This window comes from Danio rerio, chromosome 4 (assembly GCF_049306965.1).
Source record: "Danio rerio strain Tuebingen ecotype United States chromosome 4, GRCz12tu, whole genome shotgun sequence".
Classification (NCBI taxonomy): Eukaryota; Metazoa; Chordata; class Actinopteri; order Cypriniformes; family Danionidae; genus Danio; species Danio rerio.
In genome coordinates, this window is record NC_133179.1 from 55,136,205 (window position 1) to 55,156,641 (window position 20,437).

General features: G+C 36.8%; 2 protein-coding genes across 7 annotated transcripts in view; one reads left to right on the forward strand and one right to left on the reverse strand.

Annotated features, from left to right (window-relative positions):
- The window catches only part of LOC103910797 (uncharacterized), a 1,018,570-nt gene that overhangs the window by 928,822 nt on the left and 69,311 nt on the right, over nt 1–20,437 (reverse strand). The window lies entirely within an intron of this gene.
- LOC141381820 (uncharacterized) lies at nt 2,104–10,255 on the forward strand. 2 transcript variants are annotated; one of them, XM_073948812.1, is made up of 4 exons: nt 2,104–2,239; nt 2,511–2,689; nt 3,421–3,570; nt 7,865–10,255. In XM_073948812.1, exons 3-4 carry the CDS (start codon nt 3,486–3,488, stop codon nt 8,815–8,817), a joined length of 1,038 nt encoding a protein of 345 aa, XP_073804913.1. In that variant the 5' UTR covers nt 2,104–2,239; nt 2,511–2,689; nt 3,421–3,485; the 3' UTR covers nt 8,818–10,255. The 2 variants fall into 2 exon arrangements, with proteins under 2 accessions (XP_073804913.1, XP_073804912.1); XM_073948811.1 differs by lacking the exon at nt 2,511–2,689 and having other exon boundaries at nt 2,157–2,239.

Below are 20,437 nucleotides of genomic sequence, written 5' to 3' on the forward strand. Positions count from 1 at the left end.
TAATGGTCTGGCCTATTAGCCAGCTATTAATAAAGATGAATGCACATGATGATGAGCCATTTATTTAAATGAATATGTGACACAGATATTTAAATTTCATTGTTGCAAACACGTTACAGGAGTAAGTGCAGTTGTTGTTGTATGTGATGTTCACCACTGTAATTACACCATAGTCAAACAGAAGTCTGAGAAATGCTATAGTTGGTGTAGGTGGAGCAGGTTAATCACATTAAAAGTTCTGCATTGTGTAGATATAATAGTGAACTCTTGTCATTGAATTATTCTGTATAAACTGCCTATACAATAATTTAACTTGTTATGTAATTATTTTCTAATTATAAATATATAGCTGCATGACAGATTTAATAGTGGACTCCACAAAGGTAAGACCAAAGCTTGAAATCGCATCACGTAAGTGCATGAGACCAATAGAAGATCAAAACATGAGCTATATGGAGCAACCAGTCGCTTTTAGTATCGTCTAATTATATTGTTTTATCCCACTCTTTTTTGCAGCGCTGTAAGAAAGAATTTTGCAAGCACAAACTCTAGTGTGACTGCAGCCCAACTTGCTTTCAGATTAACTATGCCCGGCTGCTATATATATGTATGAGCCTACCTTAGACAGAGTGGGTACATCTAGAAGCTGCTGTGCTGTAGAAGTTTCTGATTAAAATTATGATTTGTGCCTGTACCATAACAGATCTCTCTTGTTGTGATATGTGTCTTGGTAACCTTTAATGTGTTGTTTTTTGCTCATTGATTCGACTGAATTGAGTGAGTGAGTGCATTTTCCCTCCTTCTCCTGGTTAAGAGATAAGGCTATATAGTAGAATTAGTTATATTTCAGATAGTATAAATCAATTATTAGCAACAAAAGACCAACTTCATAATGATTTTAGTGTAAAAGACTTTAATTTGAAGCAAAAAATATGCTGGAGGACGGGATCAGATATATGGCACTTTAATCACACCTGATTGCCTCTGCAGCTTGTACATAACATTTCACAGGACCTGGAATTAACACAAATGAGTTTGAAGTTACCGTGTGTCTCATCCATTTGTGATTAATGTACAAACAATGGCCAAAAGTAGCAAAAAATGGACAGTATGTGATCGCTTTACTGTGTTAAAAAAGGTTTTGTCAAAGGGTATCTTATATATGCTTTTGTGAATGTCTATGCATATTTGTTTGCACAAACACAACTGATAATTAGAGGGAAAAACATCTTTGTTACATATCCGGTGAATAAGAGGCTTTCGAGAAAGATGAGCTGCTCACACATGTTCTGTTCAACTAAAAAACGAAGGAAAGAAAAAAAATTGGCACAAAAACAAGTTAAATTTTGATCATAAAATTTTATAGACACTTTTGGAAAGAAATAATTGATCTGTTAAGAGTGTGTTGACAGTTTACAGGAAGCAGTAATGAGCTGCACGTGCTTTAGGAGAAGTAAAGGACTCTAAACTCACATAAAGAACAAGTTCAGTGATAAATAAATGACTAAAACATTGCTAATATTAATATATTGACTGAACTTAACACAAATAAAACCTCACTGTGAAGATTAGAAATTGTTTCTTTTAACGAATAATGATATATCACAGTATAATAGTATCACTTACATAACTACTATATAAGTGAATGTAGTTGTGTGTGTTGAGACATCAGTGCGGTTTAAGTCTTCAATGCTCATTTGCATCTTTAAACAAAAAACAGCTTGAAAAAAAACTATTAAAATGTGTTTCAAATCAAAATACCTCAACATAGGTGTATCAGCATTAACTACAAAATGCAGCAGCAAAAATAAAAAAAGCTTCCATCAATAGTCCTATAAAACAATAGCAACAAAACAAATGATGATGGCTAAAGTCAACTTATTTTCCCAATACATCATTATTTCTCTGTAAAACTGGTTTGTAAAGCTGCTGAACTTCCCATCCCCCACTGTATGTGTCTTGAGTCTTCACTGCTCCCCACTGCTCATTTGCATCTTTATACCAGCTTTAATGGGGGCCAATTGAGTCTAATCCAATCACGTTCCAGATCCTGTAGCTCAACAGGGTTGTATCTATATATTCTGGGTTCCTAACAGAAACTTCATTGGCTTATTTTGCTAAGTAAAGAGAACAACTTTTGAGGACAAACTACAATTGGGATTATTACCAACAACAACCTACAAAGAAAAACCCACTGAGGTCATTTTTTCATCCCACTTCTTTATTGAAGACTGGAAAGGTAAGTTGCACATTCTGAATTTACACTCAAATAATATCTGAATGCTAAAATTATAAAATGTAAAATCTAAATATGCGTGGATGCATTGTTCAACGTTGTATTACGTTCTTCAGTCATTTTTAAAAGATTTTTTACAACTATTTATTTATTTTTTGTTTGTTTGTTTATTTGGTTATAAATAATGCTTGACAGTCCACTGACAAATGGACTGTAGCCCAAATAAGCCTCCACTTTCACTTTCACTTTCCAATTCATGTCATTCTATATAAAGGTAGGAACCTGGCAGGCAATTTTGGAGAATTTGATGTTTCCCCATTCAAACATACTAAGAGGTGGCAACATCAGTGAATGCAAGTGAATGTGGGTTAAAGCTATGGATGAAGAAATGCAATCGTTTAAAGAAAATGCAACCTCTTACCAACCTACCTGAAGGCAAAGATCCAGTGGGGGGTAAATCCTTTTTTTCAATTAACATAGTGATGGTCTTACAAATACAAATCAGTAAGCAAATAAAGTATAAAGTGGAAAACAAGGAAGCAATGTATCTATAAGTCATCACTAAGAGTAAGTGGGAAAAAAAGTAAGTAGTTGTGTGATATAAAGCTGCGCCACTCCCGCGCTGTGATTCAACTGGAAGAGGTTTGTTTTGAAGCTTTTACACAGATGTAAACCAACTGATTAAAATTTCAGGTTGTTCATTTATTGCTAGTTGTACCTGCTGTTGACAATATTATTTTAACCCTTTATACAACAAAGTACTATTTTACTCACAATAAGGTCTATTGTTTAAATAAGATAGGTTAAACTATATTTGTCCACAAGAGTAAATTCTTGTCTTGTGCAAAAAAGTGCTACAAAGTTGCTGTAAGCAGACAATAAAATAAATAAAGCAAACAAAACGTTTAAGAACATATCTGAATAAAGCAACAGTAATGGGTGTAATAAGTGTTAATGAATGTTTAATTTATTTAATAGCATGATGTCATTCTATTCGAAGTATACATCCTTATATATAAGAAATGTAGTTACGTTACTAGTTTTAATCAGCTCATTTGTGGCTAGTGTTTCTTGCTCAGACTTACCTGATTTGTTTTTGTTAATTACTCTTATATAAAGAAACTGTTCAAACAAGTGTTAAAGATAAGTTTGTTTCTGTTCATTGTTTTGTTCATTTTAAACAGGATAAAGTGACCAAACACAGAGAAAAACTCCTGCTGAAGCGACTGATCTCCACACTGTTATAAAGATGGCGTTTATTAAAGAGGAGAGTGAAGATGTGAAGATTGAAGAAACATTCACAGTCAAACAGGAAGATCTGCAGGAACTAACAGGTTGGTTTTCATTCTCAAAGACCAACTCAGTCATTTTGATCCTCATTCAGATATATTTTAATAATAAGAATACTAAATTAATCCATCTTGCAGCCCTGAGTGTTCGCCTAGTTCTCCTAAATGCACATAAGCACTCATTGAAAGACAGGAATGAACGTTGATCACAATTCCCCTTTTTTTAATAAACTTTTTTTATGGTTTTAAAGTTGTTTCTAGTAGTTGTTACTAGTTCTCACAGATGGTAACTGAGTTAGAATGACATCATAATTATATTAACTAATTGCCAGGGCATTTCCCTATTTAAAACCTGCTGGGTCTTAAAATGTCTTAAATTTCAAAATCTAAAATTTTAGGCCTTAAAAAGTATTAAATTTACTGAAATGTTGTGAGGTCTTAAATCTTTTTTTAAACAAGTCTTTATTTTTCTTTGTTCATGTTTTGTTACCCAATCTGGCCAAAACCCATACAATCACTAACAATCCATCTTAATAAAACTTTAAACTTTTTATTAAAAAAGGTCATTTTAACTCTATTTATCATAATGCTTTAATTATTTTCCTTACAATAACATTTGTTTAAACGTGCTCCATGTGTTTACTGCTGAGGACATCGACCTGGACAGATTGTTGTGCATAGATTTAGTTTATTATAGTTTTTTAAAAAATTTGTTCATTTGTTTTTTACTTTAAAGAAAGTTTATTTTGGAAAAAAGTGTGTGGATACAAGTAGAGCTCTCTTGTTTTTACACAATATTTAAGATCTTTTGCTAAGAAAACTCTAAAATAATTTAATATTATTATTCCATTATTATTTTATTATTAAATGTGTTAAATTATAATATTTTTTGATAGGACAAATAAAAATCTTTTTCATCTGGGGCATTTGAAAAATTTCTTAGTCTAAAATTTCATTCATAAGGGTCTTAAAAATGTCTTAAAACATCTTAAATTTAACTTGGTGAAACCTGCAGAAACCCTGATTTAAAATATGTCAGAAAACGTGGATTCCCCTAATTTAAAATATGCTGAATGAAATGGAGACTAAAATAATTAATTATTATAAAACATTGTACAGTATTCTAAACTATATGTTGTGGGATGACATGAGACAAAACAAACAAACTATAGTGGAACAATAACGTTTAGCATTGCACTGACTACAACTGGCCAACAAACTAGTGTAAAAATATATTTTGCTGCTTAAGAAATGAAGAAAATCAGCATGCTGATGATATGCAAACATTTGAGTGAGAAGTTCTTCAGTATTAACCATATTCTTCATGTACCAGCAGGCGGCGCCATTAGAATCTTTTTGCTTGAGACTTTTTTTTAAATAATTAATTTTTAGATCTTAAAAGTGTTATGCTGCTTAGGCATGGGACGATACCCCTTTTTAAGGTATACCACCTCAACGTTTTTCAAATGTCTCATGGCTTCAAACGTCACCACGTGTTCATTGTGTGTCGGCATTATCCTCTTAGGTGAAAGTCATTTATTAAGTACAAAAATTATTTATGTAGCTTCTTCTACCATTGTGAATTCTGTTTTTACTGTTGATATTTGGCGCCAGTTAATCAGGAAGTGACCATTTTTTTCTCTTTGATTGGTTGGATGGAAACGCTGCTTTATTCGCATATCTTTTATGCGATATTCCAGTTTTGCAAATAAATTTAATTTGCATTTTGGATGGAAACACAGCTATTGCTTACATTTCAGTCACACAAAGAACAAAGTCACTTACGAGACTGGCTTGTCCTTCTTTAGTGAATAATAAGCTTAATTTCACAGACCTTTGACAGGGACATGTACTGTAACTAGATTCATGGGATTATTACTCGTTCTAAAAACTATGTTTTAGTACTGCTTACATTCTTATTATTTAAATGTTTTCATTTATTTTTCAATAGTCTTCAATTTTTCCACAACACACATATTGAACAAAAAAATTTACATGGTACATAGATACAGAAATACTCACACCCAATAAAGAAAAAGGGAGAAAGAGAAAAAAAAATAAGTCAAATAAATAATAAATAAAATAGATAAAACAAATTAAGAAATTTGGGATAAACTCTCACTTACGATATAATAACCCCTGAGCGTTCAATGTAGGATAGGAAAGGCTGCCAAACCTCATAAAACTTTTTAGCAGAGCCTCGGATGGTGTACTTAAGGTCCCCGAGTAAAAGATGTGAAAATTCTAATATCCCATGTTTGTGGCATGGCAGGTTTGTTTGTTTTTTCCACCTGAGAAGAATCAGGCATCTGGCCAATAAAGAAGAATAGGCAAGGATTTCTGTGATTAGGCTGACAGGTACATTTCTTCAGGCACTGTACCAAAAATGGGATGCTGAATCTATAAGAGAGGGAGGGAATAACAGATTTAACAAAACAGGAGCAGAAGGCAATACTTGTTTATTATTAAAGTGAAATCTTAATTGTGACCATGTTCTGAGTGATCCATTAATAACTGGGTTAGTCATAGAATATTGTTTACTCACTGGAATGAAAGCACAAAGTAGTGAATGTAAAGACACTGGATTAGACGTGTGCTGTTCCATCAGTAACCAAAGTGGGGCCTCTTCATTACAGATGTTGGAAAACCAGAACAGTGTTTCTATAGCCAGTTTGTGTAAATTGGCCGTGCAATAACAGGGTATATGCCTAAGCATGCTAATTGGGCTTTAAATTTGCCAGTAACCTGGGTTAAATGCTTCTGGTGAACTGTATGCCAATGCAAAAATCTGCACGTTTAAGGTCTGTTTTCTTTAGAAATCAGCAATCTCCACTGCCCAAGTGATATCCGATATAAAGTGGGTCTCAGATTGTACAAGAAGCACTGCATTACATTACGTTTTTCCCTGCCATGTCTTTATAAAATGAGCATTTATTTTTACCCCGGTATATTAAATTGAGCTTCTGCACTAGCCTGCTGATTCTGGCCAGCCGGCCACCCCTGCTCTACTCATTTCACACTGCAACCGTTCAGTCAACTTTTCTTTCTCAAGCACACCACATAATGCTGCCCTCTTCAACTCTCCTCCTCTTCCTTTATACTCTCACTAATTTCCTTTGCCATCCCATGGGTGAAGACCAATTAAACAATGTTGATGTTGTAAACTTCTAGGAGCCCCAAAAACTGGGGGGTACATTCGGTTGTCTTCAAAGCAGAATCCTTTTAACATGAAGAACTCAACGTGGCGTCATCAAAAGCAAACTCTAAACTGCACAGCAAACACTACATTTATACATTTTACAGCATGTAGGTTGGGTCAGATGCAAATGAAGTGTTAAACTGCTTTTTCAGTCCTGGTCTCATCATGTTCTGGAGACAGAAACCACCTAACCAGTTGACCGAAAAAAGAAAACAAGTTACACAGCCGCGCTGTGAAACTAACACTTTGCATTACTTTTAAATATAAATTTAAATTACCACACTGTCGTCACAGAAAACACCAACAATCATAAATGCATGATTATATGCTGTCATGGCTTTGCAATGAAAACAATGTTTTTATAATAGAGGCCAATGGAGAAAAAACAGACATGAATATAACGAAAAAAGTAAATTTGCCCAGTGTATTGAGTTTTTTTTTTATAAGCATTTACCCAGAATATGTCAAAATAAGATGTTCCCAAATATCAGTTAATTTGCTGAAACAGAGAAAGTTTTGGTCAAACTAAGCCTCAAAATCACCCCAGAATTGATGATAAAGACCCAACAGCACACAATGTGAAAGGTGCACATTCTAGCCTTTATGCAGATGCTCTACAGATGTAGATGTAATCGGTACATGTCTGCGAGGCAAATATTCAGCTGTTTGTTTAGCTTTTACCTCAGAACTTTTTTTCTGATGCATTTACCAGTCAGGTACAGAATGAACAAGTATTTCCTGTCTGCTTTACAAATTTTAGGAAAAAAAAAATCTTATTATGAATATATACAAATAAATATAGGCCATTTACATCTTTCAAATCTGTGTCTTATCAATATGACCAAAATGACTTTTATAATCAATTATGTAAGGAACTCTGAAAACTGGGCTGACACGGTTTCAATTTACTATAACTTCTATGTTAAGTGGCTTTGACACAATATACATTGTAAAAGCACTAGATAAATAAAGATTAATTGAATCTGCTAAATCTGTACAGGTTGATGGACCAAACATAAAATGATCTGATTTATTTACATTTAATGTGCATCAAAATTACAGTGTGTAGCCAATGTTTCCAGTGTCTTTTCACTTTTCAGCTTTTGATGAGTTTTTAAGACTTAATGTTTGTTTTTTCAGACCTAATTAAAGAGAATGAGGGGAGTAAAGAGGAGGAACATCATGTCAAAATTGAGGAAAAAACTAATTTACAGACTGATGTTATTTTGAAAAGGAGAGACAAGAATCGTTTCACCTGCACCTGCCCTCAGTGTGGAAAGAGTTTGGCAAGCAAAAGCAAACTTAAGATTCACATGATGATCCACACTGGAGAGAAACCATTCACATGCACTCAGTGTGGGAAGAGTTTCAACCAATCATCATCCTTTATTCAACACACGAGGATCCACACTGGAGAGAAACCATTCACATGCACTCAGTGTGGGAAGAGTTTTAACTGCTCATCACACCTTAATGACCACATGATGATCCACACTGGAGAGAAACCATTCGCATGCACTCAGTGTGGAAAGAGTTTCCGCCAATCATCATCCCTTAATCAACACACTAGGATCCACACTGGAGAGAGACCATTCACATGCACTCAGTGTGGGAGGAGTTTTAAATGCTCATCACACCTTAACCACCACACGATGATCCACACTGGAGAGAAACCATTTACATGCACTCAGTGTGGGAAGAGTTTCCGCCAATCATCATCCTTTAATAAACACATGAGGATCCACACTGGAGAGAAACCATTCACATGCACTCAGTGTGGGAAGAGTTTTAACTGCTCATCACAAATTAATGAACACATGAGGATCCACACTGGAAAGAAACCATTCACATGCACTCAGTGTGGGAAAAGTTTCAGTCAGTCATCATACCTAAATAGACACACAAGGATCCACACTGGAGAGAAGCCATTCACATGTACACTGTGTGGGAAAAGTTTTAACCGCTCATCACACCTTAATAAACACATGAGGATCCACACTGGAGAGAAACCATTCACATGCACTCAGTGTGGGAAGAGTTTCTGCCAAACATCATCCCTTAATAAACACATAAGGATCCACACTGGAGAGTAACCATTCACGTGCACTCAGTGTGGAAAGAGTTGCAGCGAATCAACATCCCTTAATCTACACATGATGCACCACACTGGAGAGAAACCATTCACTTGCACTTAAGCCGTGGTCACACTGGACTTTTCTCTCCATAGACTTCCATCAAGTGTGCCGCAAGCCTGCGTTTGAGTGAAGGTCTTGGCCGTTAGATCGCCCCCTGGGGGCTGGCTGCAGTACAAGTCAAAAAGCCCGCCTCCTCCGTGTCAATGACTCGAGACTTGAGCCCAAATAAAAAAATTAATTACACTTGCAAAAAAATTTCCTGAAAGATAGTTCTGGTCGATTAAGGCACTGGTCATTGTGCTGAAATAGGTGCAGATCCTCATTTTTGTAAACAGTTTGTTTTTAGCTGTAATTTAATGCTGGGCGTGTCATCGTGATTGACAGCTGTGATTGACAGCTTCTCAAAGCAGACCGTCTGAGCTTCGGCAGGAGACTGAAATGTTATTATTCGATTTCTGTGTTATTTTACCATGCCAAAATGAGTTCAGCAGTAAACTATAGTTTCTGACATACATGATCCTGGTGGAACACTGTTTATTAGCTAAGGTCAGGGCTTTTTTTCGGGCTTTATTAGTTTGCTTATACACGCCTAGCCACCCAGATAGCAAAATACACTCCGGCCAGTTCCGGCTAGATTCTCGCCTGCCGGAGACTTACCCCTCAGACTGACTACTTCTGCTGGACCTACTCCGGATGCCTGGACTCACTGCCCGATTCCAGCCCGAGTCAATCGAGCCAGATGCGGCGGCCGAGCGAGCCGGTGCTGCCGCATGCAAGCCGGAATCAGCCCGCAACGCCGCGAGTAGGTTATGCGCTGCGGCCCGGAGCTGGCGCGATTGAATCTTCATTATAAAAAACCCTCACCTTTGTTAACATTATTACATCCATTTGTGTTGATATGACAGCAAACGCAGGCTACTATGTAAACGCAAAGTGTATCACTGAGTTTAACCTTTGAATAAAGATGCAAACAGCATACATAGCAATTATTTAAATAAAGGACAAAATAAAAACCTGTATTGATTGCACAAGTATTAAATAATAATACAATTGAATACATTTTGTAGTGCACAAGAATTAAGAAATATAAAAATGACAATAAAACTGCACAAAAAAATAAACTAATAATAAACAAATAAACAAACAATTCAAGCGAAAATCAATAAACAATATACTAGCGATTTTGCAGCACATTGTATTAATAGTGCAAAGTTTTTTTTGCACAAACTGACAAATTGCAGTGTTGGGATGTGTAAATATCCTGTTGATATTTGGAAATATTGCTGTATTTATCTTCTAAACGCATGATTGTTCCCGCATGGTAAATCATTATGGTGTGTAGGCTATATTTTGGGTTCTGTTGATGGCTAATTAAAAACAAAAACCTTTCTAAAAATGTACGTGTTGTTTATATGTTATTGTTCAAATTTTATAGAATATACATATTTTAGAATATATTATTTGTTCTGATATTCAGGCTAGAGTGTATAAAATATCATTTATTTCTGCAGTCCAGCATGTGTTGCTTTTATTAAAGTATAACAGCTTAAATCACACTGTTTTTAAACCGTATATTATTCTGTGTTTTTAAATGTAAGTGCTTTTGTTTACATCAGCGAGCCTTTGTTATAGTGCAGATCAGGAGGTGTCAAGTGAGAAGTTCGGGGGGCGTGGTTGATTTTACATAAAGCGTTTGGTTGGAAGCTCGACTCCGCTCATTTTCGCGGCTCCTCCTCTGGCTCCATTAGACAGTCCTTCTGCGCATGTCCAGGCTCCAATTTCAGCAGTCTTTTGCGACAGTTTGTGCCCGTCAAGCAGGCGTTTTGCCCTCAAGGCGTTCAATAGGAAAAGGGGCTGTCGAGTCGTCCATATTTTTTACAGTCATTGACTTCCATTAATACACATGCAAATGCATTAGAACGGAAACGCAAGTTTATGCGTGAAGTTTCACAGTTCACTGCCTTGCTAAGTTCAAGCTTGGTGAACTCTGACCTTGAAAATTACATCACTTGACTGTGTGAGACCCACACTGGAGAGTAACCATTCACATGCACTCTGTGTGGGAAGAGTTTCAATCAATCAGCAAACCTTAATGAACACGTAAATGTAAATGTGTCACATTTGCCGTAAACACAATGATGGCAGCTGAGAGAAGAACAGTTTCATAAGCATCTGGCAAACAGCACCTCTGCTGCTTAAAATCTCTTTGCAAGTGATTGTACAGGTGTGGATACAACTGTAGTCCAATCTCCAGTGTATTCATGTAGCTAGTGTTGTTTTAGATGTTGTTCTCTGTCTGACAAGACCCCTGCGGGGGTCGGCGCCCGGGGAACAGGGCTAGTTGGCCGACTCTGGGAAAAAGGGGATTTTGACGGTGAAGATTCCTGTTAGAGGGAGACGGGACAAGTTAGGTGCTCAAGGAACGGCTCAGCGGAGCGACTGCTGTTGCAGTGGTAGTCAGCGTTGGAGCGCTATGAATGCTAAATATTGTCAGTAGTGATCTGTAGAGATGAAGTAAAAGAGGGGCTCAGCTAGAGTGCCACTGCAGCCGTGCTATTGGTGAATGTAACTTGGTGGGGAGTCTCTGCTGTTGCAAAGGTGCAGTGGCACTCAGTATTGCATATTTATGCATGTTCCCATAAGAATGTAAAATCCTGTCGTTAGTGATATGTAGATGTGAGAGTGAATAAGGGGTCAGCTAGAGCATCGCTGCAGTTGCGCTAAAGTGGAGCGTGGCTCAGCTTAGCGTCTCTGCTGCTGCAGAGGTTCAGTGGGTCAGTATGGAGGCAATGTGTTCTCCTGTATAAGCATATACTGCTCTATTTATGCAGTGGAGTGTGATGATAGTGGTATTGGAAGTGTAAGTGTATACGAGCTTGTTTAGATCGTTGCTGCCACAGCAATTGAAACTTGGGCGACCCCGAAATGGGTCAGAGCTGTGGTAAACAAGAGTGAATGGAAGTATAGGACAATTAGAGGGAAAAATTAAATGAAGAAATGTGGGGAAGAGGCCTAGACATGCATTGGGGTGTACCCTTGTGTAAATGATCTGTTTGCTTTATAAAGAGAGTTTCTTCATCCATGCACAGTTAGATCAGCTATGATGAGGTGGAATATGGGATTGAAATTTTGATGTTAGTTTAGAACATCTCAAAAACCAAAAAGTGTAGTGTGAATATGGCATTAAGGGTATGGGCTGTATGAGTGAAAATGTATCTTTGCTAAGGGTTGAATGAGGGCAGTTATCTGGAGCCGGTAGTCATGCGCTCTAAAATGAGAAAATAAGAGAGAATCAAAAATTAAATATTTACAGCATAGTATATATACAGCAGACATCATTAATTGTTTTAGCTGATTTTCATGCAAGGTCTCTTTATAAGTGCATGGGCAACTGTGAATAGAAGCGCCTTTGTTAATGCATGTTACAATAACTATAATATCTTGATGTGCAAGGGTTGTTGAAGTGGGCATTCGACCCCCTGCAGGGTGGCAAATGGATGGAAGGCTGAGGATATGGGGCGTGTCTTGGCTGGTGGTCCTAGAAATACCTCTTGGAGAGCAGGTGAGATGACAGTGGAGGGGAGTTTAAACCCCTTAGTGGTATAGAAGTTTCTTTAAAAGCAAATGTACCTAACACAGTCAATGTATGAAAAGTTACTCCATTGACTCTCATTGAAATTTGCTCTTCCGGTTTGTACCAGTCAAGCAGGAAATTGCTTCTTTGCCTTTTCACATCTCACTGACTTCCCATTATAAACTTTTCTATGACACTCGTGTGTATTGATATACGAGTCACTATTGACATGTTATAAAAGAGCTTCAATGCTTAATGTGATATATGTATTTCAGTAGCTGGGTAATACTCTTTTCATTTTAATTTTTTTTTATTTAAATGTAAATATATCAACTCCCAACATCAAACTTGAAAAATAATGTTACCACTTTGTAGGAACTGTGTGAATGTAATGTTTAACATTAGCTTTTATTAAATCCATGATCAATAACATTACATATGGAATCTTAACATGATTGAAAAATCTTGAGTGTATCTGGCCCGATTTATTCACAAAAGCTGCGTCCCAAATGGCACACTATACACTATGCACTCATGCACTATGTACTTATGCACTTACACACTCAACAGGGTAGTATATGTATGTAGTGTCGTCCCAAATGGCACACTAATGTTTTTTTACTAAGCGGAAATTCAAACCGTTTCCCTGATGACGTTTGTTGTTTGCCAAATCATTGAAGTAAACGGCCAAATTATCAAATAATACCTGCTGTGAGTGTTGCCGCATTCACCATCGGGATGCGCTATAATCACTCTCGTAGAAGAATTTTGCTTTCACCATCCAAAATAAATAAAGTTATTCAACATGTGCGTTCGATAGCTCCGCCCCTTCCGCTACGTAAGCAAACCTGCGGTCGTTGAGTGCGTGAAGTGTCCATCATTACACACTTCATTTTACCGGCTGAATGAGTGCATCATCCGGGTAATTAAAGTGCACTTATTATTTTTAGAGTTTTCCGTGTGAACGCACTACTTACACTATTTATACTACAAAATGGCGTAGAATAGTGCATAAGTATGCGATTTGGGACGCAGCGAAAGTCTTTGCACTCAGTCGATTCATGAAACTATCAAGAGAGAAGGCGGGACCATCACAGGTTTGGAAAGCTCATTGGATGGTGGTACTTCACCTTTCAGCTATTGGCTCCTTGGAGTACCAGTCAGAGTTCAGAGTGCAAAAGGTTGGCGGCCATTTTGTAGACCAAAATAGCTACGGTGTTTATGCCTGAAAGACTGGCTCCACGTGCTCCAGCAGCAGGTTTGGGTGATAACAGTGCACCCTTCCATAAATGTTTATCAACGTTTGGATATGTTGTAGACTAATATTTGTGGATTAGATTGCCTTGTAATTTGCATTTGAACTACTTTAGCTGTCTGAATGTTATGGATTTGTTAACAGCCAGGAGGCTGAGAGGTGAGTTCTTTGTTGAAATCATTCCATTCACGCTGGTCTCGTCTTTCAAAACCTTTATGAAATGTTTAGTCTTTGTTGGAGTGTTGTTATCTAGCGAGGTATGTCTGTTATCGAAAGTGGACCCCTATTAGATCAGTGAGAGTTCGGCTTCATTGCAGTGGCTTGGATTGCCGGCGTCTTGAGTTTAGTTGGAGTTGTGGCTTGCGTTGTATGGGGCAGTTGGAGTAATCTGATTGGATTATTACTGATTACAGATGAGTGGCCAGTTGTGCTAAATCATATCACGTGCTCCTCTCGAAATTAGTTTATGAAACTTCATGTGTTGCAGCTTTTATTAGTAAAGTTTCTTTACTTTTGGGTTCAAGATTCTTTCTAGTTTACTATATTTACTATTTTGAGTAAAATAAAAACTTGATAAATATTTTATGATTTGGGAACATTTTTTTACATTATTAATACACTGTGATGTTCCCAAGACTCTAGATTGGAGTCTAAATTATAGAGGTAAAGTTGGTTTTATATTCGCACATTCAGACTTTCCCCTTAATAATATAATTTCATAAAAGTATTATTTGCAAACTCTAAATAGCGACATCATATTATCAGCCAATGACTATCAAAGTACAACATTGTTCACAGTCAAATAAACAGTGTTAATGTTGTTTAGAAGTCACACTTGCATTCTAATTATGATTGAATATTCAAAGTAACAAGGTAAACAACATAGAGACCTATAAATGAACAAATGTGTGAATATAAAACCAACTTTACCTCTATGTCTAGGTGCCTGTGTAGCAGTCGATTCTGTTCCCTTCTGGAATTCCAGTTCCCCCTCTACGAAGCGTATCCGCTAACAGCGTATGCGGACACACCCAAACACAACTGGATGTACGGAAAGCGAAAAGGGACAAAAGTGTTGGCAATGCTTTGTATGTCTTGCAATGTCAAAGTAGCGCAATAAAATCAATCTTACACTTCCATTACATATTACCTGTGGTTCTTGTTTGCATTTTTAGCTTTTTTTTTAATGTCTTAGTTTATGCACCCTAATTTAATATTGCATGTAGGCCTACAGTTATGTTAGTCCTCTAGACACATGTGTCCCAGTATGTGCCCCAGTGTTTGTGTGCGTGCGCGCGCGTACATACATACTCTCTGACTCAAACAACAATAATGGATCCAAAAATGTATGAACAAATTATGAACTATAAACAGCAAGGCACATACCCTGTTGGTATAAAGAAGGAGCAAAAATATATTATACGCAGGCGTTCTTCCAACTTCCAAATTGATGGTAAGCAAAGTACTTTTGAGTTAAGATTTTAAAATATTTATTCATAAAAGAATTAAATAACAATAATGCTGTTTGAATAGATGGAAAACTTTACCACCTTTCAAAAAAAAAATGGCGTGGAGTTAAAAAAACAAGTGGTTGTTGGGGAAAATGAAGCAAATGAAATTTTTCAAGATTTTCATGCAAGCTCCCATGGAGCACACTGTGGAACGGAGAAAACAAAACTTGCCATTTCAGCCCGATTTTACTGGCCTGGAATGGGGGTGGATATTGATAAATGGGTAAGATTTAAATAATTTCTTTCAAACTTGTTATGAGATCCTAATGGATTGTTTCTCATTTGCTTATTTCTGATTTTCAGGTTTTGCAGTGTGCTCAATGCCAGTTTAGTAGGCCATCCATAAAACAGGAGCCAAAGTATATTCCGATATGTGTATGTAAGCTTGTTCACATTTTCAAATACAAGGTGTCACAGCATTCACATTTATTTGTGCTGTTTTTCCTTCCTAAGGTGGATAGGCCACTAGAACTGTTGGGTATGGACCTGGTGGGCAAAGTGACCAAAACCGACAAGGGCAACGAATACATTTGTGTCATTGTCGATTATTACACCAAATGGTCAGAGGCGTATCCCATACCCAACAAATCAGCTGCAGTTGTTGCACGCTGTATCATTAACTTTTTTTATAGGTTTGGGGCACCAAAGAGGATCCTAACCGACCAAGGCAGAGAGTTTGTGAACCAGGTTTGCAACTTATCAAATTACATTCAGAAAATAAGAATAAATGTTTTGTGCAAATCAGAATTATACAAACCTTACATACGTTTTGCAAATAGATCAACAAAGACCTCTGTGACTTCCTCGGTGTGGAACGAAGCCTCTGTGCCCCATACCATCCACAAACTAACGGCCTTGTGGAAAAACTAAATGGGACCATCCAGAAGTAAGTTGGCATTATGGGAATGCAATATTGATGTAATATTGTACATCCTTGTAATTGTTTACTAATACCTTCCTGCTCCTTTTTATTACTCTAGAGCCTTGTGTAAACTTGTGGAGGAGCGACCTGAAAAATGGGATGAGTACCTAGATGCAGTGATGTTTGGTCTAAGAACTAAGCCACAGCTGACAACTAGGTACTCCCCATTTTTCCTGATGTTCGGCTTTGAGGCCCGATACCCTTCAGAGGTGCCTGAGACATTTGAGGTATATGTTTAGTCTTTTATTTGGTTTAAATGACAAAGTGAAATCATTTCTAAGTGCTATATTTCCTAAAAGGTTAACAGCACAGTGGAAAATATATTAACTGAGGACACCGTGTCAGGGGCCATTTCTCTAAAAGAGAAAATTGACCACATGGTAAAGGAAAATGTAAAAAAAAAACAGGAGCGCAGACAGAAAGTGCAAAATCAAGCACAGTTCTCTGTTGGTCAAAAGGTCCTACGGAAAAACACAAGGTCCCAGCAGAGAAAAGGTGGCAAGCTTGAGCGGAGCTGGCTAGGACCTTTTGAAATCATCCAACTCAAAGAAAAAAGTGCTGATCTGAGGGATGAGAAAGGTCACATTTACCCAAAAATAAGCACAGACCACCTTAAGTTATTTAAAGTAGATGGACCTCATGTACCCCACAGGATCCTTGCTGCACAACAAAATCAAAGACCTGACCAGCATCCTTCACCTACACCTTTAGACCTCACCATCACAAAACTGCAGCCCCAACCATCACCGCCATCCTCACCAAATGCACCACAACTTTCTCCCCGTGTCTTCCCCAAGTCTTCCTCTTCCCTGTCTCCACTGAACTTAACTGTCAGTCTCTCCTCTCCTCCATCCCACACCACTACAGTGGAAGTGCTTGCACAGGCTGACTCCAAGGATGCAAAACATGGCTGTAAGTGCCATACTATAGAATCAAATGCTGTAATAAAAGCAAAAATATTTTTCAGGTGTGAAACTATATTTTTTAAAGTGCTGCTTTTTATTTGTTTATAGACCTCAAAAGTGCTTGGAAAGGCAATGAAAGCCATGTATTGCTGTCCAAAGTGGGACCATATAAATTATTTTATTCTGACATTTCAAGGCTCAGACCTGGCATGGAGTTGGAGAGTGAGGTAAAGATAAAAAAATTGTCACGTCAATCTTTTATGTAATGTTCTATTAATGTTTTATTATTTTTTTTTATTGTTTGACAAGGTAATAAATGCTTATCTTACCTTGAAAGTGAAGGAGCACAATGAAAAATCTAAGCGTAAAGCCTATGCTTTTAACACATTTACAATGTCTGAGCTGTGGAAAGGAAAACCTCAGCGATTCAAGGTGTGTGTTTTTTTTTTTTTTTTTGTGTGTGTGTTTTTATTAATAAATATTTTAGTTTTTATTCTTTCTGACCATGTGTAAAATTTAATAACAAAATGGATCTTGCATGCTTTTAGCAAGTTGTGTAATTATATATAGTTATATAGTTGTCTAATATTGTGTTCATTTATATTTAGGTGGACCCAGCAAAATATGATGTGTTGTTGGGTATTGTCAATGAATGTCACCACTGGTTTTTGATGGTAAATGCTTCTGATTTGAAAACGGACTCTTCTTGAAACTTTCCCTATTCTCAAGTTTTTTTATTTTTATTTTTTGTTAAATCTAGGCTATATACCCAGCCCAAAGGAAAGCTATTCTTCTTGATTCTCTTGGAGAGACTGAGGTGAAGAAAAAGAAGTGTTTGGAAACGACAAGGTATTATAATTCGGCATAATCTGATATTGGAAGTTAACTGACAGACAGACAGAAAAAAAAAAAAAAAAAAACCTTTTGCAGCGCAATTATGAAGAAACTTCCAGTTTCACATTGGGTGTGTGAAACACTGCCTCACCCACATCAAAAAGATGGAACATCATGTGGTGTGTTTGCGTTGAAGGTATGTGTCATTGACCATATGAAATATTAATAAAATTTGGATTGTTTATTTATATTTGTTTTTGTCCAGTTTGCAGAATACATCCTTAAAGAGAAGGAAATTGACTTCTGCAGTGCACCACAAGAAGTGAAACGACTCCGATTAGAGATTGCATCAACACTTCTTGACCAATCTGGTATGTTTTTATTCGTGTTTAACTTAATTTTCAGTGCGTTTATGCATTTTCAGAACTTACTTAAAATTCACAAAAGAAATTTAAACAGCTCATTTTATCTCATAGATGATCTTAGTGACCTGTGTCACTTTTGTTGGGAGGCAGAGACATTTGATGAATCTGAGAATTTTCTCTGGGTAACAACATTTGTCTTTTTTTTTTTTTTTAAATGCATTGTAAGCAAGTTTTATTTATTTATTTTTTAATCATAGCATATGATTGAATAACACGAACATTTTGCTTACAACGTTGCTTCCCTTTTTATTATGAGGCAGATGTATTATTAATACCCCCTCTCTATTTTTAGATTTCCTGTGACCAATGTGGGCGATGGTTCCACGTGGCCTGCGTTAATAATCCAGCAACAGAAGCAGACTACAAATGCTTTTCCTGTAAATAAAAAAATGAAATGTAAAAACGTTTATTTTCTTGTTTATCTCTTTGGAAATTGCTATGGTATACCTGCTATAAATTTGTCTCTAAAATGTAAAGCTGTGTATGGCAAACATGCTGTCTAAAATAAAATTCCGCTTAAGGAATAAGGAAAAACTTCCTAGATTACGTTGAGAAACTTAATTTTCAGGTTCGCGAAAAATACGAACTTTAAGAACCACTCTGCTTCCCGTACATCCAGTTGTGCTTCACGGGTACGTTGTTTGCGATCATACGTATGGTGCCTCGGCAACAACGCAAACCATGTAGTTTAATTGCGTAAAGGGGAACAGACATTCCGAGGGGAACAGAATCGACTGCTACACCTGCATTACTCCTCACGGGGGAAAATAAAAGTTGTTGTGCTAGCTACCCCAGGACACTGTGGCTACTAAGGAGTCCTCATGTCAAGACCTGCCATCTCATTGACTCTTTAACCTTATGGTTTTCTTTTGCATTACTTCTATCTTGTAATTAAAGTGTTGTTGTGATTAGATCCTAAGTTCTTTATCTTCATTAATATTCCTCAACATTTTTGCTTGCTTTGATTGATTGCTTTTGTAATGGCCTCAAAAGGATTATAAATGTTTAATTTTATTTTTAATGCCTTTATTTTATTTGTGGGTTATATATAAATCTGAATAAGTTGGAGAGAGCAGCGTACAGGGATGCATGCATGCACCAATGAGGGCGCTGTGAGAAAAGAGACATTGTGTGTTCATAAGAGAAGAAGAGTCAGATAAGTGATTCAGTCTGTAAGTGAACCGTTCTTGTAAATGAATTGTTGTTGTTCAGTCCCGAATCGTCACAGAAAAAAAGACCGGAGCAAATAAATCTACAGAAAATCAAAAGACTGTCCTATTCATTGTTCAAGGGGGCAACACTTTATAAGTTACATTTTATAATAAATATTTTGCATTCAGGCTATTTTGTTGGTTCATCTCTCTTTTATGTTACGACTTATATGAGCAGGTCATAACACTTTGTAAAATGTTTCTAGTTGTATCTGAGATATTGTCCTTTCAGTCATGATCATAGGTAAGAGTAGGAACCTAGATTGAGCGGTAAATTGAGAACACTGCCTTTCGTCTTAGTTCCTTCACTACAATTGACAATCACATCAACTGCATTACTGCGGCCGCTGCACTGATCCATCTTTTAATCTCACATTCCATTCCTCATGAAAAACACAAATACTTGAACTCCATGTGGGGTAAGGACTCTCCTCCAAACTGGAGATGGCCTCCTTTTTCTAGTCAAGCTCCTGAGAGGTGTTGTTTCTTTTCCTTCCTTGTCACACTCAGCAGCAAATTGTCCCTCTGCATGCTGAAGGTCCATGTCCTGTGAAGCCAATAGGACAACATTATCTGCAAATGACCGAGACCGTCCTAGCCTGCATCTAAAATTCTGTCAGTAAAAGTTATTATATTGTTGAGATAAGCCTAAAAAGACACATTTACAAAATAAAATGAACAAAAAAAATGGATGGATAGGGATTGTAGTTGTGGAAGAGGAAGCAGGATGGCTTTTTTATCCTTAAACCAAGATAGATCTTCTTCGGAGGGATGGACCAGTGCGCGAGATGTCTCAGACTGAAGGCGTTATTGTTCCAGAAAAATAAATTGATTAAATTATCAAACTGTTTTAAATATTGTAAAGAATTATTTACAGGGATATACTGAAGCAGAGAAATAACTTTAGGAAGGCAATTCATTTTGAGTATGATAGTTTGCTA